Raw genomic sequence first — 22,677 nt, forward strand, 5'->3', positions numbered from 1 at the left:
AGGGGTCAAAGGTCAGTTACAGCAGGGGTTCCCAAACTTTTTCACAGACTCCTCTTCCAGCATTTGGGAACATCTTGCGCCCCCCCGTGCGCGCCATGTCTATTTCTATGGCCTAAAAAAACTAGTTTAAAAATGTTAGCTGACGTGGGCTAGTTGATCTGGGCATTTCTGACAATGCAATGACTGACATGACGAGAGGATTCTACTAGTGCATTCCATTATTACAACTTCCAAGAGTAAATTGAAAGCCGGACTGAGTTCATAAATTAAAAATAAAAAAAAGTATAATCTTTGGGAACCACAGAGTTACAGTATCACATGCACTAACCTATGGAGGAAACCCACCCTAGGCTTGAATACAGTGAGTACCATGGAATATCACCTCCTGTTAAACTACACTGTCTCTCACCAAGGGACAGAGATTAGCCTGCTTCAGCGTCTCAAAATGCGTTAGCCCATATTCTCCCGCTCAGATGTCTTCAGGCTAGAGGGAAAACAGCCGTATATGCAGTTTGTATCAGATTCCTGTGGTGGGTTTCTGTGCAATCACTAGTCTACCGTCTCTCATCTTGATGGATGACCCCGATGTTTAAAGAGCATCTCTGTCTGCACACAATGCAGTGGTCTTGAATCTTTCAATAGGCTTTTCAATTATTGAACACACATGAAATATGCACAGCACATGGTGGTTATGTGCTTGTATGTTCAGCTCTCAATGCAGACAGGGGCCCATGGTCCAAACTCTTAGCAGTCACACTACACCAGAATGAATCAGGTGTGGCTCAAGTCGATGTGTGTGTTGCCATGTAGGCTATGCTCTGTAGGTGTGTGTGTGTGTGTGTGAATGAATGTGCATGACGGTATTTGATTATGGACATGACATCCTGCAAGAACAAGACATGTAAAAAACAGACAAGGGATGTGAAGAAACCATTCCTTTATTAGTGTGAAGTCCCCGTCAGGAGGGGCTAAAAACAGTGCTCTACACCAGACCCATGTCCACACACTCACGCGGGGTGTGTCGAATGTGGATTTTGTTTTGAGGGGGGGGGGAACAAAAATGTAAAAAAAAAACATTCACTGCTTACTTAAGACGACAGCAGTACTCATTACTTTCTCTGGGATGGGGTGGAGTGGGGGTACTGAACTTAAAAGGGGTCAAGGTTCAAAACCACATTGACAGTTATTATTATTATTTGATTCATACTTCTTATTCTCAGAGAGGGAGAGCGGGTGTGGCCAGAAGTGCTTCCCTGTTGAGGTTTCCATGACAATGGTGCCGTGGCAGAGGTAGTGGTCTACTTGGCGTTGGCGGAGCTGCTGAGCATCTTGCGGACGGCCTGCACGATGGCGTCGCGGTCGATGCCGAAGATCTTGAGGAGCTCAGTGGGTTTGCCGCTACGGGGAACGTGGGCCACGGCCATACGGTGCACATTGAAGCCCGTCTCATTTACCACAGCTGAACACACGGCCTCTCCCAGGCCCCCTAAATAATTACAACCACATGTCAGTCAATCACATTTATATGGTAGCCATTTTTATAACAACATTTGTCACAAAGTGTAAGACTAGGGAGCACTAATTTCTGGGTCTTCATAGGACAAATGTGTTAAGTGCTAAGACCACATCTTACATCCTTCTCAAACTCCTTTGTGTCCATCTTGCTGAGTGGTCTGTCTTTGTGCAGTGAAACCCTGCTGTACAGCATGTACAGTAGCTGGCCAGTCAGTCCAATCTATACATCGATTTTGTCTTCCAATCCACTAACCCTGTATCACTGACACCTCAACAGCCCACTGAGCAGCTCTGGGACCTGAGCCTCCCTGACAGGCCTTGCCACCACCCACTCATTGACTGACAATCAGGCCGGGGATGGCGAAGGGGGGCCGGGGGGTGAGAGAGGGCGTTCTACCACTTTACTGTAGTAGCCATCTGCACTATGGGGGTTCTTGAGGTCTGGGTCTCTCCATACAGCCCTGCTAACACCCCAAACACAGCCTCCCCTTCCTCTCCCTCACAAATGGTCCTCCCACCCCCTGTGGCTCTGAGTGGACGCCCACCCCCGTCCCCCCACCTCGCCCTTGCATGCTCACCTGTCACAATACACTATTCATGCTCATGTATAGATGGGGGTGGGGATTGGTAGTCAGTTAAGAACTGACTTGCCTAGTTAGGGTTTGGTCTGCACCGGCCAAACCCGGACAACGCTGGGCCTCCCAATCACGGCCAGTTGTGATACAGCCTGGAATCGAACCAGGGTGTCTGTAGATGATGTGATGCAGTGCTTTAGACCGATGCACCACTCGGGAGGTTGGGGGGGTTAGTTAATGTTAAGATGCTGACTTTGGCATGGCTGTGCTCATTCCTTTCTTTGTTTAGTTCCATCAACGGACTGTATAAATCCCAAGGGACAAATAAGGCAACTATACCAAAATAAAACCACACATACACACTTTTGGACGTGTGTTCCCCCCCCCCTTCCTGTTTTCTAGGTCAGTGAAAGCCCAAAGGCCAGAGCAGAGCTGAAGTGGAAAAACACTGAGGGACGCTAGTCTCTCCTCCTCCTCCTCCACATGCTCAAATACTGCAGCCATGTCACTTCTCAATATCAGAGCGCGTTAACCACAAATCATAGGAATGCCTGGCAACTCCATAATGTTATATCTATTACTACATACCTCAGAGGCACTCCGCCATACGCCACTGGAATTAAATAACCGGAGTTCAGAAGGCAGCCTGTGTGCGCGCAGAGTACCCACCCTCGTAGTAGTGGTCCTCCACTGTGATGATGCGTCCCCTGGTGGCCTTGGCGTGCTCGACGATGGTCTTGGAGTCCAGAGGCTTGATGGTGAAAGGGTCAATCACTCGAATGTTGATCCTCTCTGACAAAACACAAGATCATGCAATGAGCCACAGAAAATGGCTAACAGGACTCAGTCAATGTGAAATCATAATTCCTCTTAACCAATACAAGAGAGAGTAGAGAGATATCCCGACATTTGTCAATGCCGGAGCACTCTGACTCGGATGTTGGGGTGTAAATGCGTATTAAGAGAGTGCCAATACAGTTGGCATATACTCCAGATCAGGGATGGGCAACTTTCACGGGGGTGGGGGACATAAAAAAAATCAGAACTCATCATGAGGGGCCGCAGTTGCTTGCAGGTCTGCGTACCCACATCCATATACACCCCCCCCATTGCGAGCAAAATATTTTACTGACCCCGCTCTTGACAGTGGAGAGTTTTAGAGTTAATTTTGTGCAAATTTTTGCGTTTTAGAAAATGTTAATTTTGCTGCAAATCTCCACATTTTGCCATAGGGTGGAGAGAAATGTACAGAAAATGTTGCCGTTTTGACCATGATAACAAGTTTAAAGCAAGTTTGCTGCAAAAATGGATTAAATAAATTTTTAAAAACTCATCAATTTACATTTTGAAAAACGAAAACAGGTTTATTTTGCAAATGACCCTTTGCTATGATACTCTAAATTGAGCTCAGGTGCACCCTGTTTCCATTGATTATCGTGCATGTCAGAGCAAAAACCAAGCCATGAGGTCGAAGGAATTGTCCGTAGAGCTCTGAAACAGCATTGTGTCGAGGCACAGATCTGGGGAAGGGTACCAAAACATTCCTGCAGCATCGAAGTTCCCCAAGAACACAGTGGCCTCCATCTTTTTTTAAATGGAAGGAGTTTGGAACCACCAAGACTTCTTAGAGCTGGCCGCCCAACCAAACTGAGCAATCGGGGGAGAAGGGCCTTGGTCAGGGAGGTGACCAAGAACCCAGTGGTCACTCTGACAGAGATCCAGAGTTCTTCTGTGGAGATGGAGAACCTTCCAGAAGGACAACCATCTCTGTATCATTCCATCAATCAGGCCTTTATGGTACAGTGGCCAGACAGAAGCCACTCCTCAGTAAAAGGCGCATGACAGCCTGCTTGGAGTTTGCCAAAAGGTACCTAAAGAACTCTCAGACCATGAGAAACCAAGATTGAAATATTTTGGCCTGAATGCCAAGCGTTACGTCTGGAGGAAACCTGGCACCATCTCTACTGTGAAGCATGGTGGTGGCAGCATCATGCTGTGTGGATGTTTTTCAGTGGCAGGGACTGGGAGACTAGTCAGTGTCAAGGCAAAGATGAACAGAGCAAAGTACAGAGAGATCCTTGACGAAAACCTGCTCCAGAAAGCTCAGGACCTCAGACTGGGGCGAAGGATCACCTTCCAACAGGACAAAGACCCTAAGCACACAGCCAGGACAACGCAGGAGTGGCTTCGGGACAATACTCTGAATGTACTTGAGTGGCCTAGCCAGAGCCCGGATTTGAACCTGGTCAAACAAGCGTTTCGCTACACCCGCAATAACATCTGCTAAACACGCGTATGTGATGATAACATTTGATTTTGATTTGACATCTCTGGAGAGACCTGAAAATAGCTATGCAGCAACACTCCCCATCCAACCTGACAAAGCTTGAGAGGATCTGCAGAGAAGAATGGGAGAAACTCCCCAAATACAGGTGTGTCAAGCTTGTAGCGTCATACCCAAGAAGACTCGAGGCTGTAATCACTGCCAAAGGTGCTTCAACAAAGTACTGAGTAAAGGGTCTGAATACTTATGTAAATGTGATATTTCAGTTTTAAATTAGCAAAAAATGATGTGGTATTATGTGTAGATTGATGAGGGAAAAAAACTAGCGTCTGAATACCTATGTAAAAAAGTTTTGTGATATGCATTTGCAAAAAATGATAAAAACCTGTTTTTGCTTTGTCATTATGGGGTATTGTGTGTAGAATAAGGCTATAACGTAACAAAATGTGGAAAAAGTCAAGGGGTCTGAATACTTTCTGAATGCACTGTATATATACAGTATATATCTCCATCTGAGAGCCTTCAAAAGGGGGGCGGGCCGCCAGTTGCCCAACCCTGCTCCAGATCATGATGAACGGTCCAATGCCTTAATGGGACCAATCTCACAACAAAGTGTCAGTATGTGTGTGTGTGTGTGCATGTTTGTGTGTGTGCGTGCATATGTCACTCAGAAGACGTTGATGCCATCAGCGCCTTGGTAAAGAGCACATTTACTGACAGCAAATGTAGAATATAGACCGAGTTACTGTGACGGATCTATGTAACTTTCCAAAATTCCGGTTCTGTACCCTTCTTTAGCATTTCAGCAGCTGCCAGTGCCTCATGAAGGGTCACGCCCGCTCCGATCACCGTCACATGATCATCGCTGGTCTTGTACACAACCTGGTGGACAAGGGATGGAGGTTTCTATTATCTAGGCATGTTTCAATTCAAATAATGTCGCAAGCATGTAAGTCAGTTGTAAGTCTTTAAAGGGGCAGTGCAGTAAATAAACAAAACATCATTGGACTCCATACCTTTGCCTGTCCCACATGAAAGTCCTCGTTGCTGTTGTAAAGAACTGTGTTCTCTGGGCGACTGGTTCTGATGAAACACACACCCTGGAGCACAGATGAAACATGTCAAATCCGCCTCTGGACTTTCATTACCTTGTCATTTATCAGACCGCTTTATTAAAACAAGAGTCACACTCAGCAGCTGTGTGAACACAATATATTTGGTTCATTTAACCTTCATTTCACTAGGCAGTTAAGATATTCTTATCGACAATGACGGCCTACCACCATATTGCAGAGTGAGCGCAAAGCAAGAGGCAGATGTGATAGAGAGGGTTCTGAGTACCTTCGTGTTGGCGGCCAGCTCCACAGCTTTCTCAGTGGACACGCCGTCGCTAGGGTAGAAAATGGTTGCCGTGGGAATGGCTCTGAACATGGCAATGTCTTCCAGGCCCATCTGAGAAGGACCATCCTCTCCTAGAACACACACACGCACGTACACACGCGCAAGTCAGACAGAACAACACTTGGCGTGTTTGGGGCTGCTGAAAGTGAAAGCTACAGGGCAGGCATGCGTTCAGTTGGGCGAGTCGGCGTGGGCATGCAATGTACCTGAGGAACCAAAAGGAAGCCTGGCCGCCCCGCCACCACCACTTCCGTGACACAGAGAGAGAGAGGGGGAGGGAGGGAACGAGTGCTGGCCGGTGCCACACTGATACATTAATAGATGGAAGGAAGATGTGAAGAAACAAAAGCAAAGTTCAGGATTCAGGAAATAATACAGGATTATACGACGTGAGGTCAACAACGAGGGAACCATTCAACCCACTGCAGGATTGTTACCAAAATGTTAGATCGAAACCAACTGAAGCCAAAGGCCCTCTCCACCTAAACAGTTTTAGGGGAAGCACTGTGTTAGCACTGTGTGACAGTAAACCAAGTCTTCTGCAGTGGGCTGAATCAGTCCTAGAGGAACAAGTGCTGAGAGCTACGTCAGGGTCACAGTGAGGAAGTCACAGGGGTCACTACACAGACAGTTCACTAGGGTGGGGGTCAAAGGTCAGTGGGCGGACTGACCGATGGACACGCCGCAGTGGGAGCCACACAGGTTGATGTTGCTCTCGGAGATGGCGGCCATGCGAAGCTGGTCGTAGGCACGCGTGAAGAAGGTGGCGAAGGTGCTGGCGAACACCACGTTGCGGTCCCGCGTGGCACAGCCCACCGCAATGCTCACCTGACAGAGGAGGAGAGGGAGGAAAGCGGTGTTCATGATTACAAAGACCAGATAGAAGCCTGAGCAACTTGTGTTCTCACAGTCTGCCCAAAGTGCCTCACGTCAATCTTTAGACACATAAGAAGGGAGCCAGCATCTTTCAATTCATACGGGGGGAAATGTTCTGTTTGTCCCATTTCATTTCCTGTTAGCCCTGAGAAATCCCATTCCCCTGTTCCCCATGAGGCCTTGCTAAGGGAATGGGGCCTGTGTGAGACATGGTCAGTGAGAGCTTTTACTCACGAAAATACAATGCATTGGTGGTTTAAACAAATGCCATGTACATTAGGTACAGCAAAGCAAAGTGTCGTCAGCTAGCATAGAGCATTAGTGTCGTCAGCTAGCATAGAGCATTAGTGTCGTCAGCTAGCATAGAGCATTAGTGTCGTCAGCTAGCATAGAGCATTATCGTTGTCAGGGACAAACAACAGGATACTTAGAGATCCAGCAAAGCATTAAAATGTTCCAATCCCTTAATAATATTTGATGTGACAGCACGGCCAGAGTAAAGAATTCATCTAAATAACATCTGATCTATATTTTACTTCTCTATTGTGTGTGGGAGTCACAACGAGTCACAGGCCACAATACAGCTCCATTACACCTGCCAGTGATGCCTCTGAAGGAACTGCCACTGGAATCATGCTGAGACATTACGAATTAATAGGTCTCTTAGCCAACCAGGTAGATGGATTCAGGCCCTAGATGTGTGGGTGTGGCACTCTGAATGTCAGAGGTGAATAATTCACACGCGGGTGAAAAGAGGCAGAGGACCTTTTTTATTTTTTATTTTTTTACAGAAGTTCAAATACAAAGACATGCAGGCCTACAGTACGAATGGTCTGGATGGAACTTTGATAGTCATTTTGGGTTGACGTCACATAGTGCTATCAATAACAGCTTATCATTGTTAGTTAAAAAAAAAAAAAATGTTTTACTTTCTTGGGAGAGACGTTAACTATCTCTTATGAAGATTTTGTGAGCAGTACACTTCAGTTCAGCCTACTAGACCTAGAATCGGGTCAGATATGTGGCATTGGGTGTCGGCTAAGCTTACCATGTTCTGCTCGGCAATGTAGCACTCGACGTAGCGTTCGGGGTGCTCGTTCTTAAAGAGCTCAGAGAAGGTGGAGTTCTTGGTGTCGCCATCCAGAGCCACCACATGCTCGTTGTAGCGGCCTAGTTTAGCCAGAGCCATGCCATAGGCCTTCCGCGTGGCAATCTGGAGCCAAACACAACCAATGGGTTAGTTCATTTTTTAAATGTTGTATTATTTTTTTAAACAGGTCAATGTAGCCGTCCATCACCATAAGTCAAGACAGTGCCCGTGCCTTGTTCCAAGACTTAAAGCGTCTCTCTCTCTCTCTCAAACACTCTTGCTCCATCTCAAGTACACACACCTTCTCTCCGAGTTTGTAGCTGGGTGCGCTGGGCATGCGAACGTTGCGCAGGCTGACGGGCGGGGCGTCCTCAGTGGGCGTAGCGGGGTACAGGCGCTTATTACTGTTCATGATGCGCGCCTGGATGTCCTTCAGCAACCCCTCAGCCATCTCCTTGGGCAGGGGCTTCCCATGCCAGCCCATCTTGTCCTCCGCAGCTATAACACACACAGAGAACACACACACACACACGCACAGCAAATACGGCTTTAGTATGTATATAAGTAGTGCATCGATTGGTGGGCAATCTGCTCATTTTATATATCCGTTTGATGATACCAGCACCGAATGGTCGTAAATGATGTATTCCTCAACGCCCCCTCCCCCCAACCCCCCTCTCATCACAAAGCCTTACACATGAGTGGCCATCAAAAGACAATTCCATAGGTCAGGGCTCCACATCAAAAGCCCTACTCTCATGACAACAACCAGACAAAGGCCAGTGATCTGAGTGTGTCCTACACATGTGGAGGGATTAACAGGCTGCTGCAGCTACATCTCTAAAGCACTGCCCAGATTACCACAGGTTTAGGTGCCTCTCAGAGGAGACAGGGAGGGCTTATTCAGGTCCATCAGACATAACTTTATGTCTTTTAAGGGACAGGCACAGATTATGCCTTTTTGATTTTAGGAATAGCGGGGTTTGATAGTACGTATTGATTACAAAGCAGCAGCCGAGCACCACAGATATTTTGGAATGTGAATGGATAGAGGGGAGTCTGTCAGTGTCCCAATCAAGCAGTGTTAGTATATTTCAGGAAAAGGTAGTGCTGCTATAGCAGGGTTTCCATCTCACCCCGGTATAGTATTAAGGTTTGGTTAGTCTCTGGGTGAACCAGTCTGTACTAGTACCTATAGGGGCGCATGGGATTCAGTTTCTGTTGAGCTGTATTACTGTTGGGGAGTGTGTACCTGGGATTCCCTTGCCCTTGATGGTTTTGGCTACGATGGCGGTGGGCTGGTGACGGGGTTGGCTCAGAACCTTAGTCAGCTCGTCCACACTGTGCCCGTCCACAATGATGGCATTCCACCTACAAACACATACACACACCAGGGAAAAATTGGTGGGAGTCATTTACATTCTCAGGCCCACTTTCACAGGCCACACATTTTCTAGAACAGACTTTCTCCCAGCACTCACCCGAAGGCTTCGCAGCGTTTCTGGTACTTCTCCACATGGTGCTGCAGGGGAGCCGGGTCACTCTGTCCCAGACGGTTGATGTCCAGGATGGCCACCAGGTTGTCCAGCTGGTAGTAAGAGGCGAAGGCCATGGCCTCCCACACCGAGCCCTCAGACATCTCCCCATCACCCAGCAGGCAGTACACACTGTAGCTACGGAGAGACAGACAGACAGACAGAATTAGACGCAAGATCACAGCAGTAAAGCTTTTGTAATAAATAAACACTAATAAACATGTAGAGTAATATGACCAATCCACAATTTTCAATTGATTACCACTTGATTGACTAAGGGATGAAATGCATCACAAAAAGGTGCAGAACTATAACACTTTCCCTCAACATCTCCTCCCCTTCCGGCAGATATTTGTCCACACAACCCCCACCCTTCATCTTCGAAATGAGGCCGCCCCTCAACCGCCCTCCCCGAATACAGAGCGAACAGGAACAGTTGAAACCCTCTCGGAGCTCCCATCACCCTGCATGGTTAACAGGACCTGACAGCTTTCCAGTCAAATAGACACATTCTCATTAAAGCGAGAAGATCGGCTGAGACACGACGCATTACGGCACGCATTCCGAACCGGATAGAATTCCGGAGCCTAGAGAGGGAGCCACAGACACCTGGACCAGATACCGTTTAACATCCTCCCTCCCGGTTACTCTCAGTTAGTCTCGCCTCAGGGGAGCTGCAGCACCTCTCACGACACACAGACAGACAGAAAGCCCTTCCCTGCACCAACACACTGGTTAAACCTCTGAGCTGCAATGCAATTTAAATCAACACAATCTAATAGGCTTACATGATGGTACACTAAACATTACCAAAAGTATGTGGACACTTGCTCGTCGAACATCTATTTCCAGAATCATGGGCATTAATACGGAGTTGGTCCCCTCATTTGCTACTATAAACAGACTCCACTCTTCAGGGAAGGAACTGATGTTGGGCAACTAGGCCTGGCTTGTAGTCGGCATTTCAATTCATCCCAAAGGTGTTCGATGGGGTTGAGGTCAGGACTCAGTGCATGCCAGTCAAGTTCTTCCACAGCGATCTCGACAAACCATTTCTGTATGGACCTCGCTTTGTGCATGGGTGCATCATCATGCTGAAACAGGAAAGGGACTTCCCCAAACAGTTGCCACAAATTTGGAAGCACAGAATCGTCTAGTGTATGATGTAGCGTTAAGATTTCAGATTTATCAGTTGGACTGTCAGATGGTGAAGCGTGATTTATCACTCCAGGGAACACTTTTCCCCTGCTCCAGAGTCCAATGGCGGCGAGCTTTACACCACTCAAGCCAACGCTTGGATTTGCGCATGGTGATCTTAGGCTTGTGTGCAGCTGCTCAGCCATGGAAACGCATTTCATGAAGCTCCTGTCGGTTCTTGTGCTGACATTGCTTCCAGAGGCAGTTGGGAACTCGGTATTGAGCGTTGCAACCGAGGACAGATGATTCTTACGCGCTATGTGCTTCAGCACTCGAGGGTCCTGTTCTGTGAGCTTGTGTGACCTACCACTTTGCGGCTGAGCATTTCAGCCGAATCACTCATTTGAAGCGTTGTCCACATACTTTTGTTTATATAGTGTATATGATACAATAGCAGTGTGTTGACTGACTGGTTGTTATAACATATGAGTTGATGATAATGGTGATTATGTAGCTCATTAATTACATGGACAAAAGTAGATATCAACATATGAATGGATAAATGACTACTCTATTGTTTTGGAGGAATGACACTGTTGGAAGAGAGCTATTTACACAAAGACAAAAGCTTTTCACAGATTAACGTTTTGCCATCCCTAATAAAATCGCTGGCTGTCAAAGGCTATGCCAACAGGGCATTAGGTTGGGGCAAAAGCCATACTCTTAAGACAACCGTCACACACACACACACACACAATGGTAACCCAACTGAGGTAACCCTTCAAATGTGCATAACGGCGTGTGTGTGTGTGTGTAAGTATGCACTTAAGACAACACACACACAGGAGAGTGTATCCTACACATTCTGAGGGATTACGGAGCTTCTGCAGCTCTAAACTCTAAAGCACTGCCTGGATTAGTTAGGAGTTTGGGTGCCCCTCGTAGCACAGAGATCGAGACCTTGTTCAAACACACAAAGCCTTTGAAAGACAATAGGTAATAATCATATTTAAAATACACCTTCATGTGTGTAACAGGATAACTACGCAGTCTAACCTTTAATTTAACCTTCTATTTAGACAGGTTATGGATCAACCAATATTGTATTTTACCACAATGCATTGGTTGAGGCGAGCAGTCTAGTCTAAAGCTGATCTCTTCAGACAGAGATGCTCTCCCTCTCTCATATGCCACAGCATTGCCCCAGGGAGAGTACAAGGTGAGAGTATTAGAGGGGTGAGAACAGAACACATCAAACTGACAGCTCACAGTCCAAACCTGTACCGAGCGCCCTCAGGGCGTTCTGTCAAACATAGACCCAACGACAGGGAAACGTCGTCTCCACGCACACCCTTGTGAACCTGCTCCAAATTGTTTTACGTTGCACTTTGATCAGCTAAGCATGAATAATCATATTCAAACGCCATTTGCTGAATCAATTAAACAGGGTACTGTCAGTGCGGGTTTAAAGCTGTAATGTGGCATTTTGACTCACTAATCTTCACCCTCCCGCTAAGTGTATTTGACACATTCAGTCATTTGATTCATGGATCACTCCCTTTATCCGTGACACTGGCCTAAGCATGTAGGGCTGTATGTTTTGGGGCCACAGACTATAAGAGGAAGAGTTTGTAACAAAAGCAGTCATACATTACAGACAAGTCAGAGTTGAGGCTGGATGAGAGCGAGCGAGAGGCGAGGGAAAGAGCACGTTCTCTTGTTGTTGTTGATTTCATTAGGATCCCCGTTAGCCGATGCCAATGGCCACAGCTAGTCTTGCTGGGGTCCGACACATAATAACAAATACATTACAGACTAAATACTTTACAATTGACATACATTGTGTGTGTGTTTGCATCTATCAGTTACACATACGTAAGTAGGTCACATGGGGGAGGTGTTGTGCCGTGAGGTGTTGCTTTATTCGTTTAAAAAAAAACAGGTTTGCTGTTCACTTGCGCTTTATAAGATGAAAGGGAGTTCCATGCACTCATGGCTCTGTATAATACTGTATGTTTCCTGGAATTTGTTCTGGACCCGGGTACTGTGAAAAGACCCCTGGTGGCATGTCTGGTGGGGTAGGTGTGTGTGTCAGTGCTGTGTGTAAGTTAACTATGCAAACAATTCTCTTAGCCAAGAGACTGGCATGCATAGTATTGATATTAGCCCTTTGATTACAATGAAGAGCAAAACGTGCCACTCTATTCTGGGCCAGCTGCAGCTTAACTAGGTCATTCTTTGCAGCACATGACCAGATGACTGGACAGTAATCAAGACTTGCCTTGTGGACTGTGGTGCAGAGCATCACAGACAGATCTCTCCCAATCTTTACAACCATTGAGTCAATATGTTTAGAACCTGACCGTTTACAACCCAAGTAATTTAGTCTCCTCAATTTGCTCAACAGCCACAGGTCTAGAACTTCGAGAATGATTTGTATCAGATACAATGCAATTAGTTTTAGAGATGCTCTGGACCGGTTTATTACCAGCCACCCATTCTAAAACTGACTGCAACTCTTTGTTTAGGGTTGCAGTAACTTCACTAGCTGTGGTTGCTGACGCATGCGTATAGGGTTGAATCATCAGCATGCTTGACAAACAGGCTTTGTTAATTGCCAGTGGCAGGTCATTGATAAAAATAGAAAAGAGTGGAGGGCCAAGAGAGCTGCCCTGCGATACACCAAACTTTATATGTTTAACATCAGAGAAGCATCCAATAAAGAAAACTCTTGTGTTCTATTAGATAGATAGCTCTGATTCCACAATATGGGAGAGGTTTTTCAACAACAGGTTATGGTCAATAATATCAAAGACGTTACTGAAATCTAATAGCACAGCTCCCACAATATTTATCTCAACCAATCATCAGTCATTTGTGTCAGTGCAGTACATGTTGCGTGCCCTTCTCTATAAGCATGCTGAAAGTCTTACTAATTTGTTTGCAGAAAAATAGCATTGTATTTGGTCAAACACATTTTTTTCCAACAGTTTGCTTAAGCAAGCTGATAGGTTGGCTGTTAGAAACAGTAAAGACCGATTTACCATTCTTGACTTTGGCTTCCCTCCAGGCCTGAGGACAAACCCTTTTCTCTAGGCTCAGATGAAAGATATGACATATAGGAGTGGCTATAGAGTCAGCTAAAATTCTCAGTAGTTTTCCATCTAATTTGTCAATGCCAGGAGGTTTGCCATTGTTGATCGATAACAATAAATGTTTCCACCTCTCCCACACTAACTTCACAAGATTCAAAAGTACAATGTTTTTTTTTTCATTATTCGTTTAATGCATGAGAACGATGGCTCACTGCTTGTTGTTGGCATTTCCAGCCTAAGTTTGCCCACTTTGGCAATTAAATCATCCTTAAAATAATTGACAATCACTGCATCACAGTGCTAGCTGTGCCTCCAGAGACTCTGGGTTCGAGCACAGGCTCTGTTGCAGCCGGCTGCGACCGGGAGGTCCATGGGGCGGCGCACAATTGGTCTAGCGTCGTCCAGGTTAGGGAGGGTTTGGCCGGCAGGGATATCCTGGTCTCATCGCGCACTAGCGAATCCTGTGGCGGGCCGGATGCAGTGCATGCTGACCAGGTCGCTAGGTGTACGGTGTTTTCTCCGACACATTGGTGCGGCTGGCTTCCGGGTTGGATGCGCACTGTGTTAAAAAGCAGTGCGGCTTGGTTGGGTTGTGTTTCGGAGGATGCATGGCTCTCGACCTTCACCTCTCCCGAGCCCATACAGGAGTTGTAGCGATGAGACAAGAGAGTAACTGCTAACAACTGGAGAAGCTATGTCATAAATTTTTCAAGTGCAGTGTCTAGATGCATTGTTTACATCATCCACATAAGAGTCACACCGAAATCTTTTGTATGATCTCATACACTATTTTAGGCCCAGCTTTAGGAACCTCGGCTTTCCTGGATGTAGCCACAATATTGCGATCACTGCATCCAATGGGTAGGGATACAGCTTCAGAACAAAGTTCTACAGTATTAGTCAAATGTGATCAATACATGATATTTGATAGTTCCTGTAGTGTTTCTAAACACCCTGGTAGGTTGATTAATAACCTAAACCAGATTACAGGCACTGGTTAAAGTGAGAAGCTTCCTCTTGAGCGGACAGCTTGATGAAAACCAGACAATATATGCAGGTCCCCAAGAAAAGAGACCTCTCTGTTTACATCAAATACACCATCTAGCATTTCACGTACATTATCTAGATACAAGAAGAGGTTTTAGAGGAGGCAGGTGAACCTGCAACCACAACACATCAATAACACTTGACATGAGATCTTCTATAAGCATTACAGGGATATGGCCCTGAGTATATACAGCAACACCTCGCCATAGGCATTCCTGTCTCTTCAGTAGATGTTATATCCTTGTATTGCAACTGCCGTATCATAGGAATTATCTAAGTGAGTCTCGGAAATGTCTAATATCTGAACGTTATCTGACGTTAGCAAGTTGTTGAATTCATGACCCTTATTTTTTAAGGCTATTAAATTAATATGGGCTATTTTCAGGTCTTTCTTGGGTAGCTTGTCAGAGATAGACATAATATGGAAAACAACTAACAAAGGAAGGGTTAGTAGTGAGAGAGATAAGGGAGTGAGAAGAGCAAAAGAGGGAGAAAGAGGGAGGCTCTCTCGCAGCCCTGATTATTAGAGCAGAAGAATTGACTGAACAAAATGCAGAGAAAGCCCATCCAACCCACCCCGCGTGTACATTCTACGGCAGGCTGCTCTGTTACACGGTCCAAAAATGAAACCAGAGAAGAGCAACAACAACAAAAATCCTATTAAAAAACGTTTTTCAAAAGTCTATCCCTAACCCCAAAGTACAGCTCAGCTGCCCTCTACTGTTCTGGCCTTTTTCTATGGATTCAGATATAAAAAGGGAATCTGCTTTTGTCATATACAGAGAGTGGAGCCTGGAACGCTGTCTATGGCTGTCTGCCCAGTGTTCACGTGGCCGTTCTGGAACTCGTCGCGCACAATAAAGAAGCTGGCTTCCAAACCATGTTCAGCCGTGAAACGGCCAGCCTCTCTCTCCACACCCCCACACCCTTGCATCTACTCTCTATAGGGGCGGTGAAATGTCAAATGTCAGACTGTCACGTTGTTCGCAGAGAGTGTGCACCATGAGCATAGGTGTGTTTGTTGTGTCCATGCATGCCTTTTGTCTATGAACGGGACGGCTTTATGCCGATGTGCGGGCGAGTATCACAGTACACCTTCATTGTAGGGCGCATCCGACTGATTTAATTGCACATATTTCCTTGTGTTTACTTCCCTTTGTCTATGCTATGTATCTGATTATTTGTGTGTTGGTCTGTCTGTCGCTGTGTGTTCTTGTATAGCCAGACAACGTATGACCGCGCAACTAAAGAATGACCTTAGAGGGGTGTCGAGCATGTCACCGAGTCCTATGCAGAAGTCCATATTATGTGCAGACGTGTATATGTGGGAGAATGGTCTCTCACCTGGCCTTGTCAAAGTATTTCCCAGTGTAGGCCATCCCGCAGGCAGCCCCCAGCCCCTGTCCAAGAGAGCCGGTGGCCACATCCACAAACTGCTGCTTCTGTTGACACACACACACACGCACAAATGTTAGACATCACAGCACATAATAAACATGCATTACACCAACAAACACACATTACACATTAAACAAAGTCATCAAACATAACATCAACTACGCTGTTAAATTGCACCGACATAAACTAATCCGACACAAAGACTACCTACTCAGTCATAACACACCCACATTCAGGTCTCATTACCGTCAAAATCACACACTGTCCACAAAACACACTTCCTCTCAAACATACACACATTTCCTAAACATACACATTCATTCAGTGGTCATATTAACAGCTCAACAGGGTAAATCAATGTGTACGCATTAGATGAAGAGATACCGAATCTTAATTGAGGGAATCAGTGGCTTACTCATGCATGTGTGAACAGGGCATGGCATTACTAGGAAGTTACTGTGCATGCACACAAAAGGGGCCTTGGACAGCCTGTCTGTCACACAAGCACATACAGTCTACACTACAGTATAGACTGTATGTTGGGTGCTCAGACTTCCTCTCTTCGACAAGGGAATACCAGTGCTCTGAAAAAGGGACAAGTAGAGTTTCGGAGGATAAATTTGACTGTTTAACAAATAGGTTAAAAAAAACTGTCATGGGTGAACAGGTCTGTGAGCGAGAAAGGGCTAAAGATAAGCCAGGCTTTTAAAAAGGCTAACTCTCACTGTGTTAGTGGAGCGCAGAGGTTATTTGTGGGCCAAACAAGGTCGTGTCGTGTGGATCGACAGGTCACTTCCTGCTCCTATTCTCACCGGCACAGGGTGTCCCTCCAGGATGGAGTCGACCTTACGGAGGTTGAGCAGTTCGCTCTCCTTCAAGTAGCCTGTCTCGGCCCACACCGCGTAAAGCACCGGGGCTGCATGGCCCTGGAGGAGACAGAGAAAGAGAGGGAGGGACAGAGTTAGAGAGAGAGAGTTAGAGAGAGAGAGAGAGAGAACAGTCTCGCAGATACAAGTTACGACTTTGTTACCGTCGCACAGAGACATGACCTCATGCAGACAGAACACGCACAAAGGGCCCTAGTTAATGTAAAACAGACTTCAACTATTCACTACAACCATCTTTTACAGCCGAGCTGTTATTCCCCATGTTAGACTCTCACATACAGTATCACACTCGGTGCCTGGACCACGTTCATTTCTTGGATTGAGAAACTCATCCCAAACGTTCTTCCTTCCACACTCCCAAAATGAATGACATTCCAGTAGTCCCTGTAGGAGTACATTCCCGCCTCCCGGTCGGTCTCCTAAAGGGCCCAGGTCCCTGCACCAGATTACATGCTTACTCTACAAATTGGGCCTTTAAAAACTCTCAAATCATATGGCTGGCTCTTCCCAGCACAGACTGGACAATGCAATCTGACTTGTGAAAAATCCTATGAACATACAGCTTTCCATCAATTCATCAGGTTGATTTTTGGAAATTGAATGAGTTTGATACAGAGCCCTTGAGCTGGCTAAGGGTTCTAACCACTCTGCCAATCTACTCTGACAAACTTGATAAAACGGAGTCTGATGGCCAGGCGGGCGACTGAAAGACAGACAGATCAAGTGTCCCACCCCACGTCTGTCCAATGAGGCTAATGAGGTCATTGTGGAAGGGGAGGAGCTTAGCTACTACAGTAGGCCTTACCTTAGAGGTGAACATGGAGGCACTGCTTTAGAATGGACTTGGCAGACGTCATACTTCATCACAGACTCAATAACATCGAATTCAGACAGGTTGAGCACAGAGGCATTAAGGTTAAATCACTTCAAACGAATACGGGAAAGTGTACCTTTGGAAGCCTTCAGACTGTGCATGTACACGTTTCGCCACTATCTGGGCCTGGGATACCTGTGTTTGCCCAGAGGGAGGTTAAGGGGTTAGGGATGTCTAAACGGGGGGGAAGTGGTACCTTGGAGAGGACGAAGCGGTCGCTGTTGATGTTCCGGGGTTCCTCAGGGCGGTACTTCATGGTGTGGAAGAAGAGCACAGACATGATCTCTGCCACACTGCAGCATGATGTGGGGTGACTGGAGGCCAGAGAAGACAGGACAAGGGGTCAGACCAGGGGCTCTGACTGACACATGCATGCACAAATAAAACACACACACACCTCTGCGTGCTCAGCTCACACTGAAGTGTATAGCTGGAAAGTGTCACACACACACACACACACTAAATGACCTACAATCAGTTTTGACTACTATGTCGCCCTCCAATATTTCCACTAGACACACGCATGCAGACACATTGACAGTCAGAGCCGAGACTTCGCAACATGCACACACTGTTTGGAGGATCAGGGGAAACAAAGGCCTCTTCGGCCGCATTTGATCACCTCGACTTAAACTCTGATATTCATTCTTCATTGAGTGCAGGGGTTAAGCCTATATTAGCCTGTGTACCAACTGTAACCTTCATCTCGTAATAAAGCGTCGACACTCATTCACGACAATCGATCCACTATTTGCCTGTAACATAAGGCAGACCCTATTCAATACATTCAGTCAGTCACCCAACACTTACAACAGTTTTATTACAGCTGACCGCAAAAAACACTTATTTTTGTTTTGTCGCCAAAACTCCGTGCTCGAAGCAAAATGCAACAAAAAAAAGACAATATAAAAACGCCATTTGAAAGCATCCATAATTTATGAGATTCCAAACAGAGCATGGCCATTTAGAACGCTTCACCACAGCACAGGTGCCAGGTACCCACCAGAATTATGATTTTTAATCAACCTGAAACGGAAAGGTGGTTAAAAACAGACAATGAATAAAATAAATATGTATTGAAGTAAAATCATCAACTAAAAGACAAATAAATTATCCCCCCCCCCCAAAAAAAAAAGTATAATTCTGCCTTGGCCTTATTTTGTCGATGTGGAATTAGACATATTTACTAAAAAAGGTTGTGTCCCTGGTTATAATGCCTCCAATAGCATATTTTATGTGAGCTGTTTACTGCACTGTAATAAACAGACCTAAGGAAATAAGAACATGGAATGAATTAATGTGTCAAAATATAAATAACATGTGTTCTGACAACATTTACCGCTATCTGGCATTTCTCTTAACCCGAATATCGTGTGCCCCAAAAATATACAAAGGACAAGCCTGAAAAATAATTATAGAAAGGGAGGGCATTGGTTGGAGATTGCCCGGGTCGCGGTGGACCGACGAGCATCAAAATCAGCCCGTCACCAATCGTTTCGCTCTGCGAAGAGGATGGGAGGTGAAGGCTGAATTTATGCAGGCGCGTTGGAGCGCCAGGCACGAACGCAGTCCCTTTAGTTGCGGCGAAGGAACCCCACGTAGCCACCACGTGTAACGACCCATTCATTATTGAATCACATTTTCGCTCACATCTTACATAACCAGAAAAAAATATGAATTCAAAGACTTTTAAAAAAGCCTACCGTTACGCTACTGCATATTCGAAAATAATGTATCAATGCACCTGCAACGAGTAGTCTATTTGTTTGACCTTTATTTAACTAGGCAGGTCAGTTAAGAACAAATTCTTATTTACAATATCGGCCTACCCCGGCCAATTGTGAGGCTGGGCCAATTGTGCGCCGCCCTATGGGCCTCCCAATCACGGCCGGATGTGATACAGCCTGGAATCGAACTACGGACTGTAGGTTTACATGCGTAATGGCCATGGCTCGGACATCGCACTGAGATGCAGTGCCTTAGACCGCTGCGCCACTCGGGATCCCTATTACAACATAATAAGGCATAACACAATTGCTGCATATTTTATCTACATCTATATGTAACCCAATTTCATCCATGTCAAATATTAATGCCAAATGGAGAGCTAAAATTAAAGAACATTCGCCTTTTCTGGAGCGATGCGTATTATACGCACACAATGTCCGAGCCGTGGTCATTACGCATGTAAACCTATCACTTAGCCTGCATGGACACCTCATATCGCACATTTCTTTTTCTTTTTGAAGCATGAATTAAAACATGGTGCTTACCCACTGCCTGCCGCAGTAGTAGCCTTGATAGAATTGATCCTGAGCCGGTTGGCGATGTTCCTAAGCGTCTGCAGGGTCTGCTGGTCGGGTTTGTGATAGTCCTCCATCTGTGCGCACTTCTGTCAAAAATACACTTTAACGAAGCAAAATACTGTCCGGGATAAAAACACGAACAACGTCGGGGTAAAGACTAGGAAAATCGCCTTGAAGTTGTGCGGGGGGATAGAGTCGGAGAGAATTACAGAGAGAGGGGTGTTGGTAAAACCTATGAAAATGGCTATTCTAGAGCTAAAAGGAGAGAGAGACCGCACACGGGCTCAACGACCACAGAGTGAGTGTGTGTGGCGGTGCACAAAGTAGGCTACACATGGGCGAAATGGTGGAGGTGGAGTTGCCAAGGCCAAGTGCAATGGACCTACTGTCACGCCCCCCGTCCCCACACCGCGTCAACCAACACTGTCGCTCGTACTGCAGGGCCAAACAACAGGGGTGGCGTCGGCATAATGCGCTGTCGTAGGCTACTCTCTGCTACTTCTGTCAAAGATCAGGGAAAAGTGCAAGATTGCATATACTGTAGGTAGTTAGCTATACGAGGCATTTCGTCTCCATTGGTACATTAGTACAGGGGTTCCCAAACTTTTTCACTCGTGCCCCCCATCCAGCATTGGGGAACATCTCGCGCCTGCACTGTGGGATGTTGAGGATGGATGGGGGAAGAGTTCAGAAATGACACTGTACTAACTAACCTAGGCTAATGATACTCTATGGTCTCAGTTTTGACCTGACTCACTTAAACATACTACACTGCACAACTGCATCCACCATAACAAAATCGGCCAACTAGCATCATCCGGGTTAGGGGAGAGTTTGACCAGGGTGGGGGGCTTTACTTGGCTCATTGCGCTCTAGCGACTCCTTGTGGGGGGCCGGGCACCTGCAGGCTGACTTACGAAGTCAGTTGAGCGGTGTTTCCTCCGACACCTTGGTGCGGCTGGCTTCGGGGTTATTAAGCGGGCGGGTGTTAAAGAAGAGCAGTTTGGAGGGTCATGTTTCGGGGAACGCATTACTTGACCTTCACCCCCGAGTCCGTTGGGGAGTTGCAGTGATGAGACGATCGAAATTGGGGAGAAAAAGGGGGTAAAATATATATGCACTGCTCAAAAACATAAAGGCAACACTTAAACAACACAATGTAACTCCAAGTCGATCACACTTCTGTGAAATCAAACTGTCCACTTAGGAAGCAACACTGATTGACAATACATTTCACATGCTGTTGTGCAAATGGAATAGACAACAGGTGGAAATTATAGGCAATTAGCAAGACACCCCCAATAAAGGAGTGCTTCTGCAGGTGGTGACCACAGACCACTTCTCAGTTCCTATGCTTCCTGGCTGATGTTTTGGTCACTTTTGTATGCTGGCGGTGCTTTCACTCTAGTGGTAGCATGAGAGTCTTACAACCCACACAAGTGGCTCAGGTAGTGCAGCTCATCCAGGATGGCACATCAATGCGAGCTGTGGCAAGAAGGTTTGCTGTGTCTGTCAGTGTAGTGTCCAGAGCATGGAGGCGCTACCAGGAGACAGGCCAGTACATCAGGAGACGTGGAGGTCGTAGGAGTGCAACAACCCAGCAGCAGGACCGCTACCTCCGCCTTTGTGCAAGGAGGAGCAGGAGGAGCACTGCCAGAGCACTGCAAAATGACCTCCAGCAGGCCACAAATGTGCATGTGTCTGCTCAAACGGACAGAAACAGACTCCATGAGGGTGGTATGAGGGCCCGACGTCCACAGGTGGGGGTTGTGCTTACAGCCCAACACCGTGCAGGACGTTTGGCATTTGCCAGAGAACAACAAGATTGGCAAATTCGCCACTGGTTCACACTGAGAACATGTGACAGACGTGACAGAGTCTGGAGACGCCATGGAGAACGTTCTGCTGCCTGCAACATCCTCCAGCATGACCGGTTTGGCGGTGGGTCAGTCATGGTGTGGGGTGGCATTTCTTTTGGGGGCCGCACAGCCCTCCATGTGCTCACCAGAGGTAGCCTGACTGCCATTAGGTACCGAGATGAGATCCTCAGACCCCTTGCGAGACCATATGCTGGTGCGGTTGGCCCTGGGTTCCTCCTAATGCAAGACAATGCTAGACCTCATGTGGCTGGAGTGTGTCAGCAGTTCCTGCAAGGGGAACGCATTGATGCTATGGACTGGCCCGCCCGTTCCCCAGACCTGAATCCAATTGAGCACATCTGGGACATCATGTCTCGCTCCATCCACCAACACCACATTGCACCAGACTGTCCAGGAGTTGGCAGATGCTTTAGTCCAGGTCTGGGAAGAGATCCCTCAGGAGACCATCCGCCACCTCATCAGGAGCATGCCCAGGCGTCGTAGGGAGGTCATACCAGCACGTGGAGGCCACACACACCTACTGAGCCTCATTTTGACTTGTTTTAAGCACATTACATCAAAGTTGGATCAGCCTGTAGTGTAGTTTTCCACTTTAATTTTGAGTGTGACTCCAAATTCAGACCTCCATGAGTTGATCAATTTGATTTCCATTGATAATTTGTGTGTGATTTTGTCAGCACATTCAACTATGTAAAGAAAAAAGTATTTAATAAGAATATTTCATTCATCAGATCTAGGATGTGTTATTTTAGTGTTCCCTTTATTTTTTTGAGCAGT

The 22,677-nt window shown here is 46.4% G+C and overlaps 1 protein-coding gene across 1 annotated transcript; it reads right to left on the bottom strand.

Annotated features, from left to right (window-relative positions):
• Window positions 1-920: 920 nt before the first annotated feature.
• Window positions 921-20,434, bottom strand: LOC112215826 (transketolase-like). Its single transcript, XM_024375245.2, has 14 exons — window positions 19,988-20,434; window positions 17,911-18,028; window positions 16,766-16,879; window positions 15,900-15,997; window positions 9,223-9,414; window positions 8,994-9,112; window positions 8,043-8,239; window positions 7,700-7,864; window positions 6,447-6,603; window positions 5,716-5,846; window positions 5,391-5,474; window positions 5,163-5,256; window positions 2,760-2,882; window positions 921-1,486 (listed from the first exon to the last, which is right to left on the bottom strand). The coding sequence occupies exons 1-14, from the start codon at window positions 20,092-20,094 to the stop codon at window positions 1,299-1,301; spliced, it is 1,887 nt and encodes a 628-aa protein (XP_024231013.2). The 5' UTR covers window positions 20,095-20,434; the 3' UTR covers window positions 921-1,298.
• Between the last annotated feature and the right edge of the window lie 2,243 nt (window positions 20,435-22,677).

Source organism: Oncorhynchus tshawytscha, linkage group LG16, assembly GCF_018296145.1.
Source record: "Oncorhynchus tshawytscha isolate Ot180627B linkage group LG16, Otsh_v2.0, whole genome shotgun sequence".
Taxonomy (NCBI): domain Eukaryota; kingdom Metazoa; phylum Chordata; class Actinopteri; order Salmoniformes; family Salmonidae; genus Oncorhynchus; species Oncorhynchus tshawytscha.